Below are 21,842 nucleotides of genomic sequence, written 5' to 3'. Positions count from 1 at the left end.
TCCAGGCCCTTCTCACTGCACCTCCCTCTCTGCAGCTACGAGATCAGCTCCACAATTCTCCACAAGCCCTTCCTTCTACCCAGGCATCACTGTGTGCACACCTTCTCCTCCCGGCAGCCAGGCGACTGAGATGGAAGCTACAGTCAAGCGAAGCAGGGATGGAGAGAGGGGAAAGAAGAGAACAGCAGAGTGGAGAATTTCACCTCCCATGGATGAAGCACGGGGCGCTGGTGCTACACAGACAGACAGGGGTGCCTGAGACAGGTACACAGTTCCACCAAAATAGAGGCATGTGCCTTTTCTTCTTCACTTTTATTTATGAAAGGCTTATTGGACTGATAAAAGTTAGTGTCTGTCAGCAGGCTGGTGGAGGGAGTTAGTGTGGCCCCCAGGGGGCTGAAGGCAGAAGTGGTTTCATCCTTCACTCCCCCGTGGCAGTACTGGGCTGGGGGAGGCCCTGGAGCCAGGAGGGGTTCCAGGGCAGGAGGAGGGGAGAGATGGGGAAGGCCCAGGGCAGAGCCCTCTCCCCCTGGAGTAAGAGGCCCGACCCTGGCTTCCTGGCAGGATTTGCCGCTCCTGTGGAGCAGTGGTTTGATCTGGAAAGTGGGGAGGACGCTCTGCCCTGGAATCTCTCCTACCTCCCCGGCCTAGGGCTGGGTGTGCCCTCTTGGGCTGCATCCCAAGGGAGGGTCCTCTGTGATTTCTCTAGTTCCCTCAGGGGTGCCTGCCCCCCAAGTTTCCAAGGGCACTGCCCTCAGTCACCAGGGTTCAAGGGCAGAGAGCCAGAGCTGGTGGAGCGCAGGGGCTGGTGGCCTCTCCCCCTCTGGAGCCTCGGCTACGTCCACACTTCTAGGGGTATTACACTTTCCTTGCTGCCCAGGGGGGGCAGCAACGACTCATCCTCCAGAAACTTGAGGGGAAAGTGAACCAGGTGGCCCTGGATCCCGGAGAGCTCAGAACGTGCCAAGGGAGGGCTGACCAAGGCCAAGGGCTCCACGGTCACATACTCCCGGAGCACCCGCATGGAGCGGGTGGCATTGGATGGCAGGCAGCGGAAGATCTGTGGGTGGGAGCCACATGGAAGTCAATGAGACTTGGGGAGACTTCCCCAAGACTCCCGACCCTGTCTACACACCATCTCTCAATATCTCCCCCACCGCAACCAGAGGCCACTGAAACCCAAGGTAACAAATGCCTCCAGGAGCCACACACCCCCTCCGGAGAATGGCCATATTCCCGTCCTGGGCAGGATGCTCCATAAATTCCCCCCGGCCAGCCCCTCGCAGCTCCCACCTGCTCATAGATATTGGCGTTGTTCTCAGCTGTCTCTTGCCACAGCTGGAAGAAGTCATCACAGACAGGGTCTCGGAGGTCAAGGTCTGGTCGGGCATCTGCCCCAAGAATCACACTACCGGAGAAAGGGGTCCCCGCGGGGTCAGATTAAGACCCTTGGAGAACCTGAGTACCAGAAAAGGTGGGTTGGCCCTACCCAGGAAAGTCAAAATAGCTGCAAGATTAAACAGTAGAAGAGGTGTGTAAAGGAGTCCAATAGAGTTTTCATTTGTTTCTTCATTTGTTTCTACGTTGGTGACAGCTTTGACTGCTTTGATGCTTTAAAAAATGTATATCAAATGATCTTTAAAATATTTTTTCCCTTTTTTTCCTTTGGTGTCCCTACTTTGCTGGTGCCCTGAAGTGGGTCAGCCTGCTGCCTGGGACTAAGCAGCACCCACAACTGGTTCAAAAGGTAGATGCCGCCCCCCCCCTCCCCCCGCGTAGCACCCCACCCCCTGGCCCTACCTGAAGCAGTGCTTCCGCAAGCTCAAGGCAAACCTGCCCGCCTGATACTCTGCCCCATCCATGAGGGACGGCTCCATCTCTGTATCCTCAATCAGCACAGCCAGCTCACTGTCCCGCTTCCCCAGCAAGCTCCGGTCATTGATGTTGGCAGAGCCTGGGGTGGGTGCAGCACAGACTATGTCAGCCTGGGCCCAGGGGACCCCTCACCCCATCACCTCCACCAGAGCAACAGCGGGTGGGCAACACCCTATCCCCAACGGGACCTCTGCTCCTGTCCCCAGCACCCCACCCCCTTATCCCTCCACCCTGCCTGGGCCCTCCTCCACCCTCCCCACCTCTTCTCACCACGAGGGGCCCAGATCAGCACTGACCGATGATGACGGTCCGGTCATCTGCAATGAGCATCTTGCTGTGGATATAGATGAGCTCCGAGACTGGGTGCCCACCCAGCTGCCCGTGTGTGCGAAGCCCGCAGATGGAAATATAGTCTCGCCACGCAGTCCCCACTATATGCAAGAGAGATGGGGGTGGGTTGAAGAGAGACCGGCCCTCAGCGTGCAGACGGAGCCCTATCGGCCGCCCTCCTCTCTTCTGAAGCCCTTCCCTGCAGCGAAAGGCCGCCTGCAGCCTGCCCCCCCCCAGGCTCCCCAACCCTCCCCTCTGCGGGGATCCAGGGCTTCAAGCCCCAGCCCCCAGCACTCACTGGCTGCCTTGAGGCGATGCAGGATTGAATACTCCCCTCGACACAGGGTTCTGAGGGAAAATGAAGGATGAGGAGGGTGGAGGTTGGGAGGCAATGGGGTATGCCAGGAGAGAGGCAGGCCTCAAGGGTCCAGAGGGCAGGGACCAGGACAGTCAGGAAGGGGGACTGATGGGATGGGACCCCTGAGTCCCGGAATCTGGAGGAGGCTGCGTGGTCACCTGTAAGTGAAGTGCAGAATGGCCTGGATGGCATTACCACCACCTGTGGAGATGTCCCCCTCAAAGCCCGGGAGCAGGGGCAAAAGCACATACACTCGGAAGCACCGCCCCTGTCTGGAGAGAGGGGCGGAGTCAGAGGGGAGCCCCACCCCTACAGCCCTGGGTTGGGCTTAAGCCACGCCCACGGGCCCCGCCCTCCTGCCCTGTCCTTACCTGTGGGCCTTTAGGATTCTGTCCACAATCTCATCGCCCACCTTGTTCAGAACCGTCCGCCCATCCGAACAGCTAATGAAGAACTGATTCTGGTTCAGGAACCAAAGCTAGAGATCAGCAGCCTGGCCTCTGGCCCTCAGCTCCCAGCCCAGTCCCCAGCCCCAGCCCAGGACCTGGCCCAGGCCTCTGCTTTGGCTCCAGGCCAGGGAGACCAGCCTTCAATGATCCCCAAGTAAGTCTCTCTCCTGAGGCATCCCTCTATCCTCAATGTCACCCCCAGCCCCACCCCAGTCAGACCTCAATGTAGAGGAAGTGCTGGCTCTCCCTGATGGTGTGCAGGTAGGCATTGAGGATGGAGTTCTCCAAAGTCCCCGCCGACCAGCGGTCCACCGACCGCAGGACCTAGGGGGGACGGAGAATATGATGTGGCAAAGGAGGTTCCTAAGCCCAGGAGAGGAGTCTCGGGGCTCTCAAAGTCAGGGAGAGTGGGCTGAAAGGAGCGGAAGGAGGGGGCAGGCGGAGGTTGGGAGCCTTTACCTGCACTGTGACACACTGCCCCCCAGGCAGTGTAAAGGGGAGCTGGCTGGCAGTGCTGGTGGACTTCGGCAGCAGGTAGGGGTAGGTGGGTGTCTTGTACTTGGCCTTGGTGGTCTGAGGGGGAGGGATGGCAGAGTCAGTGGGAGGTGGCAAGCTATCCCTGCACTCCCTCCCAACCTTCAGCCCCCATTGGGAAGGAATGAGCACCTTGGTGAAGTTCCAGCGCTGGATGAAGTGCCGGGCAAGATCCCGGGCGGGGGGGCCATGGACGACCACCCCAACGTCCCGCCATGGCATCCGAGGTGTGGTCTCTCTGTCAATGAAATCTGGGGGGCCCGGGAAGGTCAGGAGACAGGGAAGGGCTGGTGCCTTGGGGATGCTTGGGGCAAAGGCTGCCAGAGGAAAGTCTGTACCTCCTTGACCCATCTCATGCCATTCTCGGTCCCAGCCCCAATTTCTGCCCCTACTCCCAGCTCTTGGGGGATTTAGAGGAGGTAGACCCTCACCCTCAAAAGGCCGGTCCAGTTGAACCCAATCCTTGGTGATAAGATTGCTGTAGTCCTTGCCCAGCCAGAAGAATTGGTTGTGAGAGAAGTCTGGGGTGGCTGGAGAGCCTGGGCATGGAGTGGGAGGCTGTAGGGGGAACACACCCAAGCAAGGGGCAAGGGGAAGGTCATGGGGGCCATTCAGACCCAAGGCCAAAGAGGAGAGAGGGGCACTGAAAGATTGTAGAGACAGACAGACAGAAAGACACAGAGAGTCAGAATGAAACAGAGTGAATTCCATTCCCCAGCCCTTCCCTTCGGTTGCATTGGATATCCGTGGTGGAATGGGGTGGTTGGGTGGTGGACATGGGGAAAGGGGTTGGGTTATAGTATCTTCAAACTGGGTTACTGGGTCCCAGAAAGGCCAAGGAATTGAGGATAGAAAGTGCCCGAAATGACTGGAGAGGGAAGAATGGAGCTGGGTTTGGGAAGCTCAGGAAAGTCTTGAGGGTTACCTCTGGGGTAGCTGATTCAGAAGAGTCCCCAAGGTCAGTGAGCCGGTAGTGCAAGTCATCCCAGCGGCCATAGGCGAGGTCCAGTCCCCCCAAGAAGGCCACTACCTGGTCCACCACCAGGAGCTTTTCATGATGGGCCCACAACGTCACCTGATCTGGGTGGCGCATCACCTGGGGCAAGTATGAGGGAGTTCATGAGGTTGAGCCTAGGTGACGCAAGACAGAGGAGGCACTGGGAGGGAGAATGGAAAGATGGAAGATTGAGAAGTTCAGGGAAAGGGAGCGCTGAGGAGATGGAGAAGTACAGTGAGGCGGGCTGTAGTCGGGGAGGGTCTTTGAGGCCTGAGAGTCACCTTTACGTTGGGATGCAGCAGCATTAGAGCCCTTTTGCTGTAGCCACTGTTGATGCCCAAAGCCAACTCTACTTCTTTAAACAGCAGTACAGACACACGGACACCCTCCTCCTGGTGATGAATGGGGGAATCAGATCCTAATACCTTCCCCAGAATAGCCTATTTTCCCAGTTCCCCAAAGTTCTTTCCCATGCTTAGGATTCCTGTATGTCCCTCCACCCTATCAGCAGAGCCTAAACGCACTGCCACTTACACCGTGCTTTGATGCTTGAAGCAAACTTAGAATGAATGTCGTTATCTGCTCATCCACTCATCCATCCATGCATCTACTACCCATTTATCCTCCCATCTACCCTCTCATCCCTCCTCCCATACATCCACTCATCCACCCACCACTTTTCATAATGTAACCACTCATTTCCCCAACCACTGACTCAATCCCCTCTCTGCCTTCTATCATTCATCCATCTACTCACCTACATCTCTATCTAGTTACCTTTCCAACCTCCTATCCTTCCATCCATCTCCCTTTCCATCATCTATCCGTCCATTCACCCACCCACCCATTCTCTCTCATGCACGTATCCTTCCTCCCATCCATCAACATCCACGATGTCCCTACATGGCAGACACTGTGCCTTTTGCTGAAGTTGTGATTTTCATCAGTCAGTGCCTTCTCTCCAGGAACTAACAGTCTAGTGAGAGAAATAAATATGTACACTCCCAGGGTACACAACAAAGTGCAACTGGTTTTGGAAGAGACATCTATGTCAGGTAGAGGAGGAGCACGAAGCCAGGGAGATGTCAGTTCTCCCTATGGAAGAAGGTGATGATTGATAGACAATGAACCAGGATGAACATGTTTCCTCCCTAGAAGCCTCAGTTTTCTTATTTTCTCCCATGCTACAGGCCACTTCTATGCTTCTAACCAACCTCTACCCACAAGTAGCCGCCACCACACCCCCCCTCCAGCCTGACCACTCTCCTCACCGCCTTCCTCTTGAGCATAATGTCCAGTCTCCACTCATCTGAATGGGCCGGACGTTTCAAGTAAATCTCAGGACTCAACCTGGGAGTGAGCGCAGAGGGGGACGGGCAAGCTAAGCCCCAGACCACCAGCCACGCCTTCCCCTCTACTCCCTCCTCTGACCCAGGAGCTGATCAGCCACAGGCCCTATCCCACCCCCTCTTGCTCGGGCCTTTGCCCTGACTCACCACCAGTCTGTGATGAAAATCTCCTCTCGAGCTCGCAGGATGGCATCTGCCACAGCCGCAAAGTAACCTGCCCCATTCACAAACCTGGGGGGAGGCCAAGCCAAGGAGGTCAGGGGAGTCAGAAGCCAGAAAACTCTGGGAAGTGAAGACTGGAGGACAGCCATGGGTCAGAAGTGACAGCAGGGTCAGAGACCAGGAGTGAGCAGAGAGGTCAGATGGTACCAGATACATCAAATGCCAGTATGGGCTACATAAAAGTAAACATTACCGAAGATGCAGTAAATTAAGAAAACGACAGATTGGGAGGAATACTACATCATACAATAAGGAGCACCGAACAATCAATATGAAAAAAATACATAAGCCAGCGGCAATTTGAGCAAATAAAAACTGACAGCTGACAGAAGATATTAAAATGGTCAATTGTAGGAAAAGATGTTCAGTTTCACTAGTAAACAAGGAAATTGAAATAAAAATGAAATCACTTTTTTTATCCACTAGATTGGCAAAAATCAAAATCACTGATAACATGCAATATTAGCATATAGGGAAATGGGTATTCCCATAGACTATGAGAATACACATTTGTTCTAGCTTTTTTACAGGACAATTTGGCAGTTCTTATCAAAATATTAAATGTACATACCTTTGACACAGTATTTCTATTTCTAGGAATATATCCTATAAAACAATTAGGCAGACTATGCTCATCACGGCATTATTATTATTATTATTAGAGTAGAACTTTGGAAATAACCTGTCTAATCTCATGTAATAAATGAAAAAATAAGCCACAGAACAGTGTATATGAGCTCATTTGTGTTAAAACAAAGTAGACATGCATGCATGTATGAAAATATGTAGAAAGAGCTGGGATGAATGGATAAACAAAATGTGATATAAACATACAATGAAATATTATTCAGCCATAAAAAGGAATGAAGTCCTGATATATGCGACAACATGGATGAACTCTGAAGACATCATTTTGAGTGAAATAAGTCAGACACAAAAGGACAAATATTGTATTATCTCACTGACTTGAAATAATCAGCATAAGCAAACTCAAAGAGTCCAAATCTAGGATATATGGTACTAGGGGATGGCATGGGGATAAGAAATGGGAAGTTAAGGCTTAAAATATACAGGTTCCCATTTGAAATGAAGGAAACGTTTTGGTAATGGATGGTGGTGATGGTAGTACAACATTGTGAACATAATTAATAGCACTGAAATATACATCTGAATGTGATTAAAAGGAAAACTATTAGACTGCATACATGGAAACAGAATAAAAATTTTTAAAAAAACCCATGGAGCTAAACTACACAAACAGTAAACTCTAAGTTAAACCATGGACTATAATAGTACTATTATAAAAATGTGCTATTATCAGCTGTAACGAATGTTCCACACCAATGCATAGTGTTAATAATAGGGTGGTATATGGGAATCCTATATTTTATGTATGATTTTTCTGTAAACCCACAACTTCTTTAATAAAGAAAAGAAAAAAAAAAGAGCTGGGAGGACACATTTCAAACTGTTACCAGGGTTACTTCTGGGGAGACAAGGGGGATTGTTGAGAGGGGGTGCTGGGTAGGAATAAGAAGGAGAACATACCATACTAATGAAAGAAGTTGTTGATGTGGGAGGAGTGGGGGATGTGGGGAGTGGGGTATATGGGAACCTCTTATATTTTTTAATGTAACTTTTTGTGTGATCTATGTATCTTTAAAAAAAAAAAAGAAAAAAAGGACAAAGGGGTATGCAATGAATGAGAATTTTATTTAATGTTCTTTTATATTGTTTGACTTTTTAATAACTAATAGTCTACTCTGGTGGTTAAGCACAGGGTCTCAACTTGGACTGCTGCGATTTGAATACCAGTTCCACTGTTTATAAGGCGTGTGACCTTGGGCAAGTTACTTAACCTCTCTTGCCTCGGTTTCCTCATTTGTCAAATGGAGTTAATTTTATAGGGTTGTCATGAAGATTCAATGAGTTAACATATGTAAATCACTTCTTGGCTCGCAGCAAGTGCTACATTAATTATTAGCTATTATCAGTTCTTATGCAAAAAACAATCTCAAAACCACCTCTAACAAAAAATTCCTTCCCTAACTCCTCAAAATCTTCTCTGACTGCTCTTCCTCACTCTCCAGCAATTAATCCTCATGGTTTCCAAACATGCCAGGCTAGTTCTATCTTCTCTGTTAGACGCCTCCCCTTCTCTATTTTCCTTATCATACTAAAGCTAACCTTGGGGTTATGACCTTCTGGAAGCCTGTCCAGACATCCCGGTGCTGGGCAGATGCTCCTCCTCTGAGCTCGTTTCCCTGCACCTATCACCAGTAGAGCGAGTTCACATTGTTTCAGGACTGAATCACCTACTAGACTGTACAGTCCCTGAAACCAGAGAAGCTTGTGTCTGATTCCGGTATCGGATGTGGCACATAGTAGGTGCCTAAAACCTGTTCACTAAATGAACAAATAAATCAGAGAGATTTAAGGTCAGTACAGAGAACAAAGGGGGTCGGTGGGGCCAAAGGGGCTGAAACGGTCACAGGGGGTCACAGAGGTCAAAGGTCAGGAGATTCCTAAGTTTGGGGCCACAGGGTGGAGATCAGAACAGTCAGAGGGCAATCAGAGAGATCAGTGTGGTTAAAGAGGTCAGGGAATCAGGGAGATAAGAGAAGTTAAAGGGAGGGTCACTGAGGTCGGAACAGGTGAGAGGAGATAAAAGAGAGGAAGGATCCAGGAGTCAGGGGATCCCAAAGGGGTCAAGAAGGCCACAGACAAGCTCCAAAGGACATCAGTGTCTCACCACCGGGCCAGGGTCCCAGGCCGGGGCGGCGCATAGCTGTCGTGCCGGTGCAACTGGAGGAAGTCTCTTCCTGGACCCTGAGCCAGCTCAGTGATCTCCTGGCCCCACCACCGTGCCTGCCGGTAGCTGCTGCACTTGAGAATCAGAGACCTGGATAGGAAACAGCGAGACAGACAGCCAATCCTCCCCCTTTGCAGCTCTGGCCTTGCTGGGAGACCACACCTGCTGGGCTAGCGCCACTTTCCCACTTCCTCCCTTAGTCCCTAACACAACCCCATGGAGACAGGGCATCTATCTGCCTTGTTCACAGTTGGGTCCCCAGCCCCTGGTGTTGTGTCAGGCACTCAGGTTTGTTGAATGAAGAACAGCTGAATGAATGAAATTCCTTCTTCTTTATATCAGGCTTATTCTCAACCCACTTTCTCTGTGCCCCGAGCATCTGGCTGGACCATGTGTCAAAACCATGGCCAGATCCAGGAGGATGGAAACTCCTTCTTCTTTTCCATGGTGACTTCCCATCAACAGCCCTCGGGGTTCTAGGGCTGGCTCTCCACTCACCAGAGAGGCCTTACCTGTGGGAGGTGTCAATCCGGACCCCATACCGGGCCTCTGTGCTCCTCTTGCCCACCTGCACCTCGAAGCCAGGGTCAAAGAGCTGAACAAATGAGACGGCACCAGTCTCGAGGCACATGTACAGCAGGAAGGAGTCTTTCACCACCAGCCACCTGGAGCGGAAGGGCCCCTTGCGTTGCTCCCTTCCTCTAGGATTTCCTTCCTCGCCTCCACCCACTGCCCCGCCACTCGGCCCGAGCCCTCACCTTTTGGACCAGCGATAACAAACTTGGTCTCGGCCACAGCAGGTGAGGCCAGGAACCCTGTGGCCCCCTGAGCGTTTCCGGATCACCCCCTCCCTGTGGGGAAAATCAGGAAGAGATGCTGGCTGAGGACTCCAGGCCCCCAGCCCTTCCTGCACTGCCTTCTCCTTTCGCAGGACAGGGAGAGATCCAGAGAGGTGTTTGCAGATGGCTGGGTGAGGGCGGCAGACACTCACAGGCCTTTGACGCCAAGATCTGGAATGAAGGAGAGCTGACTGACTTCCAGGAACTCTGTCTGCGGAGGGAGACAAAGGCTCAGAGGAGAGACCCCAGCTTTCAGGGCCCTCAGACCCCAGCAACCCCGGCCCTGTGCTCCTGGGGGGTCTGATTATCCTGCCCCCCATCTCAAAGGACCCAGGCACCAGCCCCTGAACCCCTACCATGGCATGGTAGTTGCGGTAGAAAGACATGGCCAGGAGGCGGTTGAGGTAATTCTCCAGGTATTTCTGGAATGGGAACAGAGAGGAGAGAGAAACAGATGGGCCTGGAGTTATCTGCACACCAAACCCCTTCCCAGAGGACCTGGTGTCCAGTCGCACCTGTTTGCTAGCTGCATGTCTGGTGGAGCCCTCAGGACCGGCTCGGGGAAGAGAAGGTATCTCCCTGCTGGCTGCCTCTGGGGCTGGAGAATAGGCAGTGGCAAAGCTGTGGAAGGGATGGGGGGAGGGTCAGGTAAGAGTGGGGTACCTGGAACCTCTAGGGTGCTGGAGCTGGGACCTTTGGCGGCAAGAGGCTGGTAGAAGAGAGCTCCTCCCAGCCCCGCCCCATGAATGGAGACAAGGAAAGGGGGAGGCTGCCAAGGGCATTTTGGGCATCCAGCCCAGCTGAGATATTGGCATAGAACCAGGGAGAAGGAGAGCTGGGCAGGGAAGGTTTCCTGGCAACCAGGGTCAGGGAAGGGGACCCAGTGCCCAGAGTTGGGGCGGGGGGGGGGAGGGGAGGGGGTGAGTGCCTGGGAGTAAAAGAGGCAGCAAGAAGTGAAGGGGCCCATGCTGCCAGAGTGGGGGACATCTGCCCTTCACTGGAAGCTGTTCTCCCTCACCGAGCCAGAGGGAGCAGACTCATCAGGACTTTGTGTCTCAGGAGATCCCGGTGCAGCTCCTGGAAGTGGCGAAACTTCTTTTTGGTTGTCCAGGTAAAGTTGCCATGAGTCAAGAGGACAGAATACAGAGTGCAGGTTCCCACCTGGGGGTGTGAGGAACTGAATTGATGTCCCCTGGTTGGATTCCAGCCCTCCGCTTTGGCCACCCCTTCCTTTACCCGCCTCCCTGGTGCCAGTCCAGCCACCTTGGATCCACTGGTGTATCTTTCAGTGCCCACCACCTGGGCTGTAACAGGGACCCCAGAGGCGAACACCAAGGGATGTGCTTTCAGAGGCTGAAGGTCATAAATGGCCAGAAAGGGATGCATCCGGTCAGCTGTGAGGAAAGAAAGCAGAAGAATTAGCTCCTAGGTGGTCCCGGTCCCCTGGACCTCCCTTCCCTGAGGGCCATCATCCCTGAGTACCTGGGTCCTCTCCCTCCCTCAGAGTGTCCATTTCATCCGGTGCCACCTGTAACTGGCTTGAGTCGAGGTCACCCCCAGAGTGGAATGGGCTCGCTGGGGTCGCCATCATCCTAGGAATATGGGGAGGCCTCAGGGAGGTGGCCTACCCTCAAGAATCTGCAGACCCCCAGCCCAAACCCAATGGACTTCCAGCTCCCACAGACCCTCTTCTCCACCCACCTAGCCCCCGCTGACCCCAAGCTCTGGCCGCTTGCCACCCGGTGGGTCTGCAAAGCCTCGCCCACTCCCCTCGGACCTCCATCCCCTGCCTCAGACCTGCAACCTCAATCCCTCAGCCCCGCCCCCTGTCCCGTAACGAGGGCACTGAGGGGCACCAAGTCTGGTCCGGACGCGGCAGAGCGGAAGCGGACGGGAGGAACCCGGGGTGGTCGAGAGGGGCCTGGGGCCGCCGGGGCGCAAGCCAGGAGGGAGGAAGTTAACGCGCTCCCGGCCAAGGAGGGAAACCCCAAAAATCTGAGAGTGGGGCTGAGTCAGGAGGCCAGGCTGCCGAGCCCATCCCGGTCCCCGCCCGATTTCCGAACCCAGGACTTCGGAGGCGCCCCCACCCGGGTCCCCTCACCCTGGCAGCCGAAGCCGACGCCCGCGCGGGTTCGCGCGCAGAGGGGAGCCGAGCGGACCGACACAGAGCCTCCACCCCAGCAAACCGGGGCGGGGCCGGGGCTCAGGGCCTGCCCTCGGGGGCGGGACGGTCCCCAGCCTCACCTCCGCGGGATTCTCGTCTGTCCTGTCCCGCCCCCGCCGCCCTCGACCCGCCCCGCCGTCCGGCGCGTCGCCCTGGGCCCGGGGGCCGCCCACCGATCTGTGGGGGCGCGAACTCGGCTCGTTGCGTCCGCCTGGCGGCTGTCCGCCGGTCTGCCCGTCCATCCCACGTCGTCGGTCCGAGCGGACCTTGCCCCTGTGGGGCTCGGCGCGGCGCACAGTCCTCCGCTCGGGCCCCCTCCTGCCCGGGGCGATGTCTGGGCTCCGGGTAGGACGCGCCTTCGCGGCAGGGGTCTGCCTGTGTCCGCTCCTGGGCAGCTGCGAACACGTCCCGCCCAGGCCAGCCAGCGAATATAGATGGATGCAGTGAGGGACTAAAGGGCCTGAGGGATGGTGCCTACAAATGCCTGCTTGCATTAATCCAGTCTCCAAACTGTTGCGCACCTGCTCCACGCAGGACACAGCGTCCATAAGGGAACCTGCCCTCCTGGAATTTACAGTCTAGGGAGAAACAAGAAAATCCTCAGGTACTAAAAGACAAGAAAGATAACAGATAGAGAATGAGATGGATGGATGGATGGATGGATAGATAGATGAATTTAGCTCCTCCGTTTGAGGGATATTTTCTAGGTTTTGGCTATTATGAATAAAGCTCCTTTACAAGTCTTTGTTTTAATTTGCATTTTTATTTCTCTTGGGTAAATAGCCAGGAGTGAAGTTGCTAGGTCTTATAATGTTCGTAAGAAACTGCTGAACTCTTTTCTAAAATGATGGTTTTATTCGACTCTTCCGTAGCAAACGTATGAAAGTTCCACTTCTTACACAGCACTGCTGACATTTAATATTGTCAGTCTTTTCCGTGTTAGTTATTTCAGTAGGTGTGAAGTGGTTTTATTTGTCATTGTGGTTTTATTTGCACTTCTCTGATGATTAATGTTGACCATCTTTTCATGTGCTTACCGGCCATTTGTATACCTTCTTTAGTGAAGTGTCTGTTCTAGTCTTTTGCCATTTTTTTTTCCTTTATCAGAGAAATTGTGGGTTTACAGAACAATCACGCATACAGAATTCCCATACACCACCCCACCACCACCTTGCACTGGTTTGGAACATGTGTCACAATCGATGATAGCATATTTTTATAATTGTACTATTAATTAAAATTCATGGTTTTACTTAGGGGTCACTGTGTAGTGTACTTAATGATTTTTTAAAATTTTTACTCCCCCCCCTCTTTGCTGCTTGCGCTTGGGACCTTCCAACATGGGAGAGAGGCAATCACTTGAGCCACTTCAGCTCCCTGGTTTGTTATGTCTCTCATTGTCTTTCCTCTGTGTCTCTTTTTTGTTGCATCAGCTCACCTCGTGGATAGCTTGCCTTCACTGGAGGCCCGGGGAACTGAACCCAGGACCTCCCATATGGTAGGCAGGGGCCTGATTGCTTGAGCCACATTCACTTCCCTAATGATTTAAAAAATTATTTTTATTCTGTTATCATATATACAATATCACATTTCCCCCTTTTAATCATATTCATATATATTTTTCAGTGCTGTTAATTGCATCCAGCCAATATTTAAAAATCAAGTTATTTGTCTAGTTATTGAATTATAAGAGTTCTTTATATTTTGGGGGGATTTAAGTCCTTTATCAGATAAGATATATGTATTGAAAATACTTTCTTCCAGAATGCAGCTTGTCTTTTCATTTTCTTAATAATTGTGTCTTTAGAAGAGCAGAAGTTTTAAATTTTGACTAATTTGTGAAAATGAATGATCTCTAAAATGATGCAGCCACTTTGGAAAACAATCCGACAGTCTCTCAAAAATTTAAATAGGGAAGTGGATTTGGCCCAGTGGATAGGGCATCTCCCTACCACATGGGAGGTCCGTGGCTCAAACCCCGGGCCTCCTTGACCCATGTGGAGCTGGCCCATGCGCCGTGCTGATGCGCACAAGGCGTGCCCTGCCACGCAGGGGTGTCCCCCGCATAGGGGAGCCCCACACGCAAGGAATGTGCTCGGTAAGGAGAACTGCCCAGTGCGAAAGAAAATGCAGCCTGCCCAAGAATGGTGCCGCACACATGGAGAGCTGACACAGCAAGATGATGCAACAAAAAGAAACACAGATTCCCGGCACCGCTGATAAGGATAGAAGCGGTCACAGAAGGACACACGGCAAATGGACATAGAGAGCAGACAACTTGGGGGGGCAGGGAAGGGGAGAGAAATAAATAAAAAATAAATTAAAAAAATTTTTTTTAAACATAGGATTACCATATGACCCAGCAATTCCACTCCTATGTATGTATCCAAGAGAATTGAAAACATAGGTTCACACAAAAGCTTGCACTTGAATGTTCATAATAGCATTATTCATAATAGCCAAAAAGTGGGAAAAATCCAAATATCAGCAGATCAATGGATTAAACAAAAATGTGGTCTATTCATACAATGAAATATTATTCAGCCATAAAAGGTGATCAAGTATTAATAAATACTTGATAAATACTATACCATGAATGACTCTTTAAAATACTATGCAAGTGAAAGAAGCCAGACACAAAAGGCCATTTATTCTGTCTAGAATAGGCAGAAAGTAGATTAGTGGTTACTAGGAGTTGGGGGGAGGAAGGAATAGGAAGTGACTACTGATGGTTATCTACTAATATGTTTTCCGGGTGATGAAAATGTTGTAAAATTAGTGGTGATGGTTGCCCAACTCCATGAATATACAAAAACACCAAGTTAATTTTTAAAGATTTATTTCCCTCCCCCCCGCCCATGGATCCCTCATCTGCCTTGCTTGTCTTCTTTAGAGAGGCACCAGGAACCAAACCTATGACCTCCCATGTGGGAGGCAGGTGCCCAGTTGCTTGAGCCACATGCACTTCTCTGAGTTATATACTTTTAAAGGGTGAATTTTATGGTATGTGAATTATATCTCAATAAAGCTGTTATTAAAAAACAAAAACAAATGAACTGTTAATAAATGCAACAACACACATGAATCAAAACCATCAGGCTGAAAGAAGGCAGATACAAAAGAGTATTACCGCTATGATTCCTATAAAGTCCTAAACAGGCTAAATCAATCTGCAGCGATGGAAATCGGATCAGTGGTTACGTGGAGCAGTGAGTGGGGAAAAGATTGACTGTGAAGAGGCACACAGCTCAGTGGGGGTGATGACTAGATGGTGTATAAACTTATCAAAGGTCACGGAACCCTACATTAAGATGTATGCAGTAAATTGTACGTAAATTTTTACTTCAATAAAATTAATTTAAAAACCAAAAAACAAACTGATTCCTGGGTCAGGAACTACAGCGCAGTCCCAACCTTTCACACAGCCTGGCCCCTTAGGGAAGGACGATCTAGCATTTGCACGGCTTTGTTAGCATTCAGAATCCCCGGCGGAGGTGGGGTGCACCCAAGGCTCCCCGCTTGGACTCTGGCCACCCGAGAACCTGGCTACGGGGACCAACGCCTGCCTGGGCGGCTGCTGGGCAAGCTCCGTGCGGTACCGAAGAGAGTGGGCTCTGCGGTCAGACTGACCTGGCTGCGGTCCCCGCTCCACGCAGGACGCCTGTGTGACCCTGGGAAAGTTACCTAATCTCTCAGTTCTGTAGAATCCTCAGCTGTAAAATCAGGATAGAAACAACACTTCCCTCAAGAGATCATGATCAAATGAGATGAGAGAGCATGTAAAAGTCCCTAGCAGCCACCTGGCACAGCATTATTAATCAATTTCAACTATCTTTATAAAAGGCCACGAGAGCTACTAGTATTTCTCTTGCTAGTAAAGCTTCTTATTCTTAAAAAAACAAAAAACTATTCTTTAAAGTTTCACAATTTGAGCATTCCAAATTTTTATTCTAAAGAGAATCTAAAATGCAAACAAATCCCTAGCAGTATTTAGCCTGGTATCAAGAAGCTGTACTAAATTCTCACTGCAACTGTCTCTCCCAGCACCTCTGCATCTGGCTCTGCCATGCCACCCGCCCCCCCAAGCTCCTGCTTCTTCATGGGACTCAGAGAGAACCTCAAAATTAAGGGGGCAAAAAAGGACAGGTGTTTGGATGGTGGTATCCCTCCTCCCCGCCCTTCCTGTCCTCTGGCGCCTGTAATCACGGGGCAGTCTGAAGCTAAGTGGTAGTTTGGGCCACAGTGGTGGTGGGGGTCTAGAAACCACACCCCTCAGGGGGGCCTCCCAACCTTTCCCTGCTTCCTGGTCTCCTCCACTATTGAGATGGGTCTGAAGGGAGCATGGTGTTTCCCGTGGTGTGGGTGCCGGAGACAGCAGGGGACTGAAAGAGGAGCAGGTATGGAGGGACGCTGAGCAAAAGGGGGGCTGCCAGGCAGAGAGAAAGCCGCATTCGTGAGAAAGATAAACGTTCAAGCTTAAGGGGAAAGGGTAATCTGCCTCCCTGGGTGGCGCGTGGCTCCCTTAATTGCCTATAGGCCCAGCTAAATAATTGGCAGGGCCCACTGCAAAATGAAAAAGTGGGGTCCCTGGTTTAAAAATCATCAAGAATTTCAAGATGGCGACAGCGGAATACTTCACCAAAAGCGGGGCCCTTCCACAGGCCATCTGCCCATGAAGCCAGCCTTGCCCGCTCAACATCCCTTCTCTCTATCCCTGCCCTACGACCTCTACATACTCATCCCCAGACCCTCAGTTGTCTCCCCTAGACTTTTTCCTTCTCAGCCTTGAGGTGGGGTGAGAGGGGAGATGAACCCTAACTCACAACTCCCTTCTCCCTTTCAGGCTCGGATCCAGCTGCCCCTCCTGAACCCAGCCCCACCACAGCCCCCTTCATGGCTGAGGGAGGGATACCCATCCCCAGGGCTGGCGCCTACTTCAGCAGAAAAGCCCGACTCTCCTTTCGCCACCAGCTGCATGACATAGCATCGGCCAATGATTCCACCATCTAAAGGGGACAACCAGGGGCGGATCTCTCCAGGAAGCCTCAGCAAGCTTTGTTCCCCGCTTCTCAAATCCTGGTGTCCAGCTCCCCCCATGGCCCCTCATAACCTTCTCATTAAATAGGTTTGGAGTTGCCAAGTGTATGTTTATGTGTGTGTGTCAGGGGGAGGTGAGCTGGGGCTGAGGTGGACGTACAGCATGGGGTAGGAGTGGGGACACAGGAGCTGGTGAATGTGAGGCTGCTGGGCTAATACAGAGCCCAGCTGTGTGACTGCCAGGAAGTCAAAGAGTTTGCTGGAATCCAGTCTCAGAGTTTGGGGAAGTTGGGGGCTGGGCAGGCCCAAAGATCAGGCTACAGAGCATACTCATTCAATAAATATCGAGGGCCTACTCCCTGCCAGGCAGTGGGGATGTATCAGTGGACCAGGTAGAAAGAATGCTCTCCTCTCAATGAGCTTACATTCCGGTAGGGGGAGGCAGACAACAAGCAAGTAAATTTGGATAATGTGAGGGAGTGGGGGTTGGGTGGTAGAGGGTGGTGTTTCTTTAATTTTTAGTGATCAGGAAAGGCCTTTCCGATGAGCCTGAAAATCAGGGAAGAGCAATCTCAGACAGAAATAAACAGCAAGTGGCAGTGTAAAAACCCTGAGGTTCTAGGAACAGGAAATCTTGACTGCACTGTCAAGATTGAGGGGGTCTGTTGGGTTTTCCAGGCCATGGTAAGGAGCTGATATATCGTTCTAGGTGGAATGGTAAGCCATTGGAGAATGTTAAGCTGTATGGGGACAGGACTGCAGAAGGGCAAGTGAAGCAGCCAGCTCATTCAGGAGGTTGCTGCCACCGTCCAGGCAAGAGATAAGTGGCTTGGATGGGGACAGTGGTGTGGAGATGGTGAGAGGTGGAGATAAGATGGACTCCACACATACTCTTAGGCACTTTTCAGGACTTACTGTTAGACTGATCATGGCGTGCAAGGAAAATAGAGGGAGTCAAAGATGATGCCTTGAGATGGGAAGGCTGAGAGAACAGGTTTGGGCAGGAAAATCAAAAGCTCTGCAGTGGTTATGTGAAGTTTGAGGTGCACAGGTTTGGGGTCAGAGATCCTTTTCTGCTCTTCTTCACTTAATCCAGGACCTCCCTACCTCCTTAGGGCCTTAGGAAGTCTCACTCCTATACTCCAAAACCCTACAGGGCTTTGTTCATTCTAGAACAAGGTTTTCAAATGGGGCTTCCACAGTTCCCTGATCCATAGATTAGAGGGAGATTGAGAATGTCAGTCACTGTCACTGAGAATCACTGAGCTCCCTTAGGTCCCTGGCTTAAGTAGGGACAGTCTTGGAAAGGTCAGAGGATCCACCCTCAACTTTCTACCCAAGGGCTGAAGACTGCCTTACTGTCACACTCCCATGGGTATGGTGGCTTCCAGAGCTGGCCCATAGCACTCCCAGTGGCTGCCCTACTTTATCCAATGTTCATTTAAATTCCATCTGCCTGATGGAATTTGGGTTCTCCCCAAATCCAAGGAACTTGCTTTGCTGCTCCTGACCACTAGATGAGGGGTAAATGTAGAGAAAAGGAAAGGAAGTATGGGGGAAGAAGGTGGTCTGTCCAGAGGCTTAGTGGGCAATGGTACATTCATAAACTACTATCACCTCCTCTCCAACTCTCTCTGAGATCAGCGTAGTGGTTTCCACCAACAGAAGTGGGCCAGACAAGTTCAGGATTGAGGTCAGGAAAAGAATCTCAAAACACAAAGATTCTTACTGACAAACTATTTATTGACTTTTGGATCCTTACAGGGTATTTCATTATATTCTGGGATATGAGGATTTAGGAGGGTGGTAAAGTGGCGATGGTGAATTTGGGGATCTGGTCTCCCAAAAGTACCTGCCTCTCTACCCCTGATTCCGCAATGGCTGCCAGGCGGATCACACCTCCACTGGAGCCATCCCGCTCCATGGCCAAAGCAAGAGCTGTGGATGAAAGGAGAAAATTAGTGTCAGATGCAAGGCTCACTGTAAGGAATGAAGAATGTTGGGTTGGGTTGAGGAGCTGAAGCTCACAGGCCTAGAAGCCTAAGCTCTCACCATTGGCAGTGAAGTGCAGACACTCTTCCTTGGTCATGCCCTCTCGGTAGGTAGCATCGACATAACCATAGATATAGGAGCTCCCAGAGCCTCCAATTGCAAAGGACTGCCTTACCATCATGCCCCCCATGGGTACTGAGTACACCTGCCAGAGAAGGAGTAGAGTCACCAGTTGTACCCTCACTGTGACATACATAAACAAGCCTGTCCAGCACAGGATTGGTCTGGGGAGAGATAATAGTAAGAAGAAAGGAGGTAGAAACTAAAAGGAGAAATATAAATAGATGACCAAAGGCATGGCTCCAGTATGCCATCTTCCTGGGGGTCTGACCTGCCCTCCTTCTTGAGGATCCCAGCCAGCGATGATGATTCCTGCCATCAGGTCTTCCCTGTATCGGTAACACATCTCCTTAAAGAGGCTGGCTGCTGTGTGTACCAGCGGAGGCTCATTCAGTTCAATGCTAAAGGGTGAGAGGAGTCAGGGAAGGCAAGTTGTCAGGACCTGGGAGTCAGGCCATTTAACTCCTTAGTCTCCAATTCCCTTCAGATACTTGTTTCTCCCTTGCCCATAATCACCTGTGGAAGCCAAGCTGATAAGTGACAGCATCAGCTACTGCCTGGGTATCAGCGGCTGAGCCTGAACGACAGCAAAAAATTCGGTCATGAATAGGGGTCAGTTTGTCAGTCACACGATTGGCGATGTAGGACCTGCAGAATGAAGTGGGGAAACAACACCATTTATCTCACTCCTGTTTCAACACCATCCATTCCCTACAGGTTCAGGACTAGAAACGCGGGAAACGGACTTGGCCCAGTGGTTAGGGCATCCGTCTGCCACATGGGAGGCCTGCGGTTCAAACCCCGGGCCTCCTTGACCCGTGTGGAGCTGGCCCATGCGCAGTGCTGATGCACGCAAGGAGTGCCCTGCCACGAAGGGGTGTCCCCAGCGTAGGGGAGCCCCACATGCAAGGAGTGTGCCGGTAAGGAGAGCCACCCAGCACGAAAGAAAGTGCAGCCTGCCCAGGAATGGCGCCGCCCACACTTCCCGTGCGGCTGACGACAACAGAAGCGGACAAAGAAACAGGACGCAGCAAATAGACACAGAGAACAGACAACCGGGGGAGGGGGGGAATTAAATAAATAAATAAAGTTTAAAAAAAAAAAAAAAGGAATAGAAACTCTAGTACATGCATACTTCAAGAGATATTGTGGATTCTGTTCCAGACTACCACAATAAGGCAAATATCTCAATAAAGTGAGTTAAACGAATTTTTTGGTTTCCCAGTGCATATAAAAGTTATGTTTACACTATACTGTAGCCTATTAAGTATGCAATAGCATTATGTCTAAATGAACAATGTACATACCTTAATTAAAATGTGACAGACATTAAGTGAGCATATGCTATTGGTAAAATGTGGCAGGAAGACTTGCTTGATGCAGTTTGTTGCCACAACAAACCTTCAATTTGTAAAAAAATGCAGTTATCTGTGAGGCACAATAAAACGAGGGAAGTCTGTATTGCCTATTAGTTCTCATCCAAATTGAGGCTGGATGAAGAAGAGTGTTGTAAGGATTTCACTAAAAGGTGAGGGGAGCTGGAAAGGTGTAGAAACTAGCACAAATCTTTATCTCCCTTCCCACAGCATTCTATGTAGAACAGGGATGGGCGGGCAGGAAGGAAAGGAAGGGAAAGTTTGGAGGACCTTTAACACGTCTGTCTTGAGCTCACCCAGTCGTCGTCCTGGAGTCGGCTCCCAGAACCACGCCTCCGTCAAATTGCACAGCCATGATAGTGGTCTGGGGAAAAAAAAAAAAAGGGGTGAGCCTGGACCTTCATTCTCCAACACGCACAAACACCCACGATCCCTCTACCCAGTCCCCAAAGTACGAATCTCCTTTCGGTCTTCCAAACACACCACAGTATCCCAGAATTCCATCTCTCAAATCCCAAAAGATCCTTTCTGGCTTTAATCCCAGGGCTTCACTCGCCTCGCAGGATTCTAGAATTTCACGCTTTAGCCCACCCACCTCCCACCGTCCCACTTCCCAACGTTTCACACAATTCCAGCATCCTCGGAAAACTTGTCCCCCTGCCTGTACCGTATCACAGACCTACACCCCAAGCTCTCCTAACCCACTCAGACCTTATCCTTTCATTGCTGCAAGCTTTGTGTACATCTTCTGAACCCTGACTTCTCCCTCACCCCGGTGGAGACTTCCCGGTTTTCCCAGTCGGGTGCGATCGCCTCCGGTCCCCAGGCCGGTACCGGACCCACTCCTCGAGCTGCTAAGGCTGCCGCCATCTTCTCTTCCTGGGCCGCCACAAAGTAACTGTCGTAAAACGCTAGGTCACTCTTTCTAGTCGCGCTCTAAGACCTTCTGGAGAGGAGAGCTACGCCTTGGTTGACGGCAGAAGGGAAAAGAACAGGATAAGGACGATTCTTTTACAACAGTGAGCACTTGATGGCAGTGTGGCAGGCTATATATTTTTACGTCGCCAGGACGAATCGGCCTGCGCAGTTCTGATCTATCTGACGGGAGTTGTAGTTCATGGCTCCCTCAAGAGGAACTTGAGAGTTTCTGGGTCAGAATGTCCACTCTGAGAGTCTGAAGAAAATGAGGGATCCCAAGAAAACACTGTTTCTTGGCTTTTCTATTAATAATTCCTTAATCTAATTAATATTTTATATTTGCAATGCTTTCCATATTCTTCCCTTCATTTGAGTGTCACAATAGGATTGAATGTGATGCACGTGGAGAAAGAGCAGATTTTTTCCTCCCAAATATTCTTCTCTGCTTACTTTTTCTCTTATTTTGCATA

The 21,842-nt window shown here is 51.0% G+C and overlaps 2 protein-coding genes across 4 annotated transcripts; both read right to left on the bottom strand.

Moving 5' to 3' along the window:
* Window positions 1-283: 283 nt before the first annotated feature.
* PLD2 (phospholipase D2) lies at window positions 284-12,058 on the bottom strand. Of its 3 annotated transcripts, none has more exons than XM_058283660.2 (25): window positions 11,867-11,975; window positions 11,248-11,357; window positions 11,029-11,159; window positions 10,784-10,926; window positions 10,281-10,386; window positions 10,122-10,187; window positions 9,918-9,976; window positions 9,685-9,777; window positions 9,439-9,591; window positions 8,867-9,016; window positions 6,040-6,123; window positions 5,815-5,893; window positions 4,825-4,935; window positions 4,472-4,642; window positions 3,978-4,104; window positions 3,679-3,797; window positions 3,472-3,585; window positions 3,232-3,336; window positions 2,935-3,023; window positions 2,722-2,835; window positions 2,504-2,553; window positions 2,172-2,306; window positions 1,801-1,954; window positions 1,294-1,408; window positions 284-1,060 (listed from the first exon to the last, which is right to left on the bottom strand). In XM_058283660.2, the coding sequence occupies exons 2-25, from the start codon at window positions 11,354-11,356 to the stop codon at window positions 836-838; spliced, it is 2,802 nt and encodes a 933-aa protein (XP_058139643.1). In that variant the 5' UTR covers window position 11,357; window positions 11,867-11,975; the 3' UTR covers window positions 284-835. The 3 variants fall into 3 exon arrangements, with proteins under 3 accessions (XP_058139643.1, XP_058139644.1, XP_071066450.1); XM_058283661.2 differs by having other exon boundaries at window positions 10,784-10,942; window positions 11,867-11,947; XM_071210349.1 differs by lacking the exon at window positions 11,248-11,357 and having other exon boundaries at window positions 11,867-12,058.
* Window positions 12,059-18,688: 6,630 nt separating this feature from the next.
* On the bottom strand, window positions 18,689-21,380 carry PSMB6 (proteasome 20S subunit beta 6). Its single transcript, XM_004484862.5, has 6 exons — window positions 21,226-21,380; window positions 20,751-20,818; window positions 19,595-19,726; window positions 19,350-19,479; window positions 19,019-19,163; window positions 18,689-18,904 (listed from the first exon to the last, which is right to left on the bottom strand). Exons 1-6 carry the CDS (start codon window positions 21,322-21,324, stop codon window positions 18,762-18,764), a joined length of 717 nt encoding a protein of 238 aa, XP_004484919.1. The 5' UTR covers window positions 21,325-21,380; the 3' UTR covers window positions 18,689-18,761.
* Window positions 21,381-21,842: the final 462 nt, after the last annotated feature.

Source organism: Dasypus novemcinctus, chromosome 21, assembly GCF_030445035.2.
Source record: "Dasypus novemcinctus isolate mDasNov1 chromosome 21, mDasNov1.1.hap2, whole genome shotgun sequence".
NCBI classification, from domain to species: domain Eukaryota; kingdom Metazoa; phylum Chordata; class Mammalia; order Cingulata; family Dasypodidae; genus Dasypus; species Dasypus novemcinctus.
The sequence above is the reverse complement of the archived record's forward strand: the minus strand, read 5'-3'. Positions and strand labels throughout refer to the sequence as shown.

Bases quoted from the DNA above. Each gene is read 5' to 3' on its own strand.
- PLD2 (XM_058283660.2), bottom strand. From the start codon at position 11,356: ATGATGGCGACCCCAGCGAGCCCATTCCACTCTGGGGGTGACCTCGAC. The intron at 10,927-11,028 runs GTGGCTGGACTG...TCACACCCCCAG, and splicing joins GATACACCAGTGGATCCAAG to GTGGGAACCTGCACTCTGTA. The intron at 3,024-3,231 runs GTCTGACTGGGG...TTCCTGAACCAG, and splicing joins AGCACTTCCTCTACATTGAG to AATCAGTTCTTCATTAGCTG.
- PSMB6 (XM_004484862.5), bottom strand. From the start codon at position 21,324: ATGGCGGCAGCCTTAGCAGCTCGAGGAGTGGGTCCGGTACCGGCCTGG. The intron at 20,819-21,225 runs GTGAGGGAGAAG...TTTTTTCCCCAG, and splicing joins ACCGGGAAGTCTCCACCGGG to ACCACTATCATGGCTGTGCA. The intron at 19,727-20,750 runs GTGAGCTCAAGA...TTCATTCTGCAG, and splicing joins GACTCCAGGACGACGACTGG to GTCCTACATCGCCAATCGTG.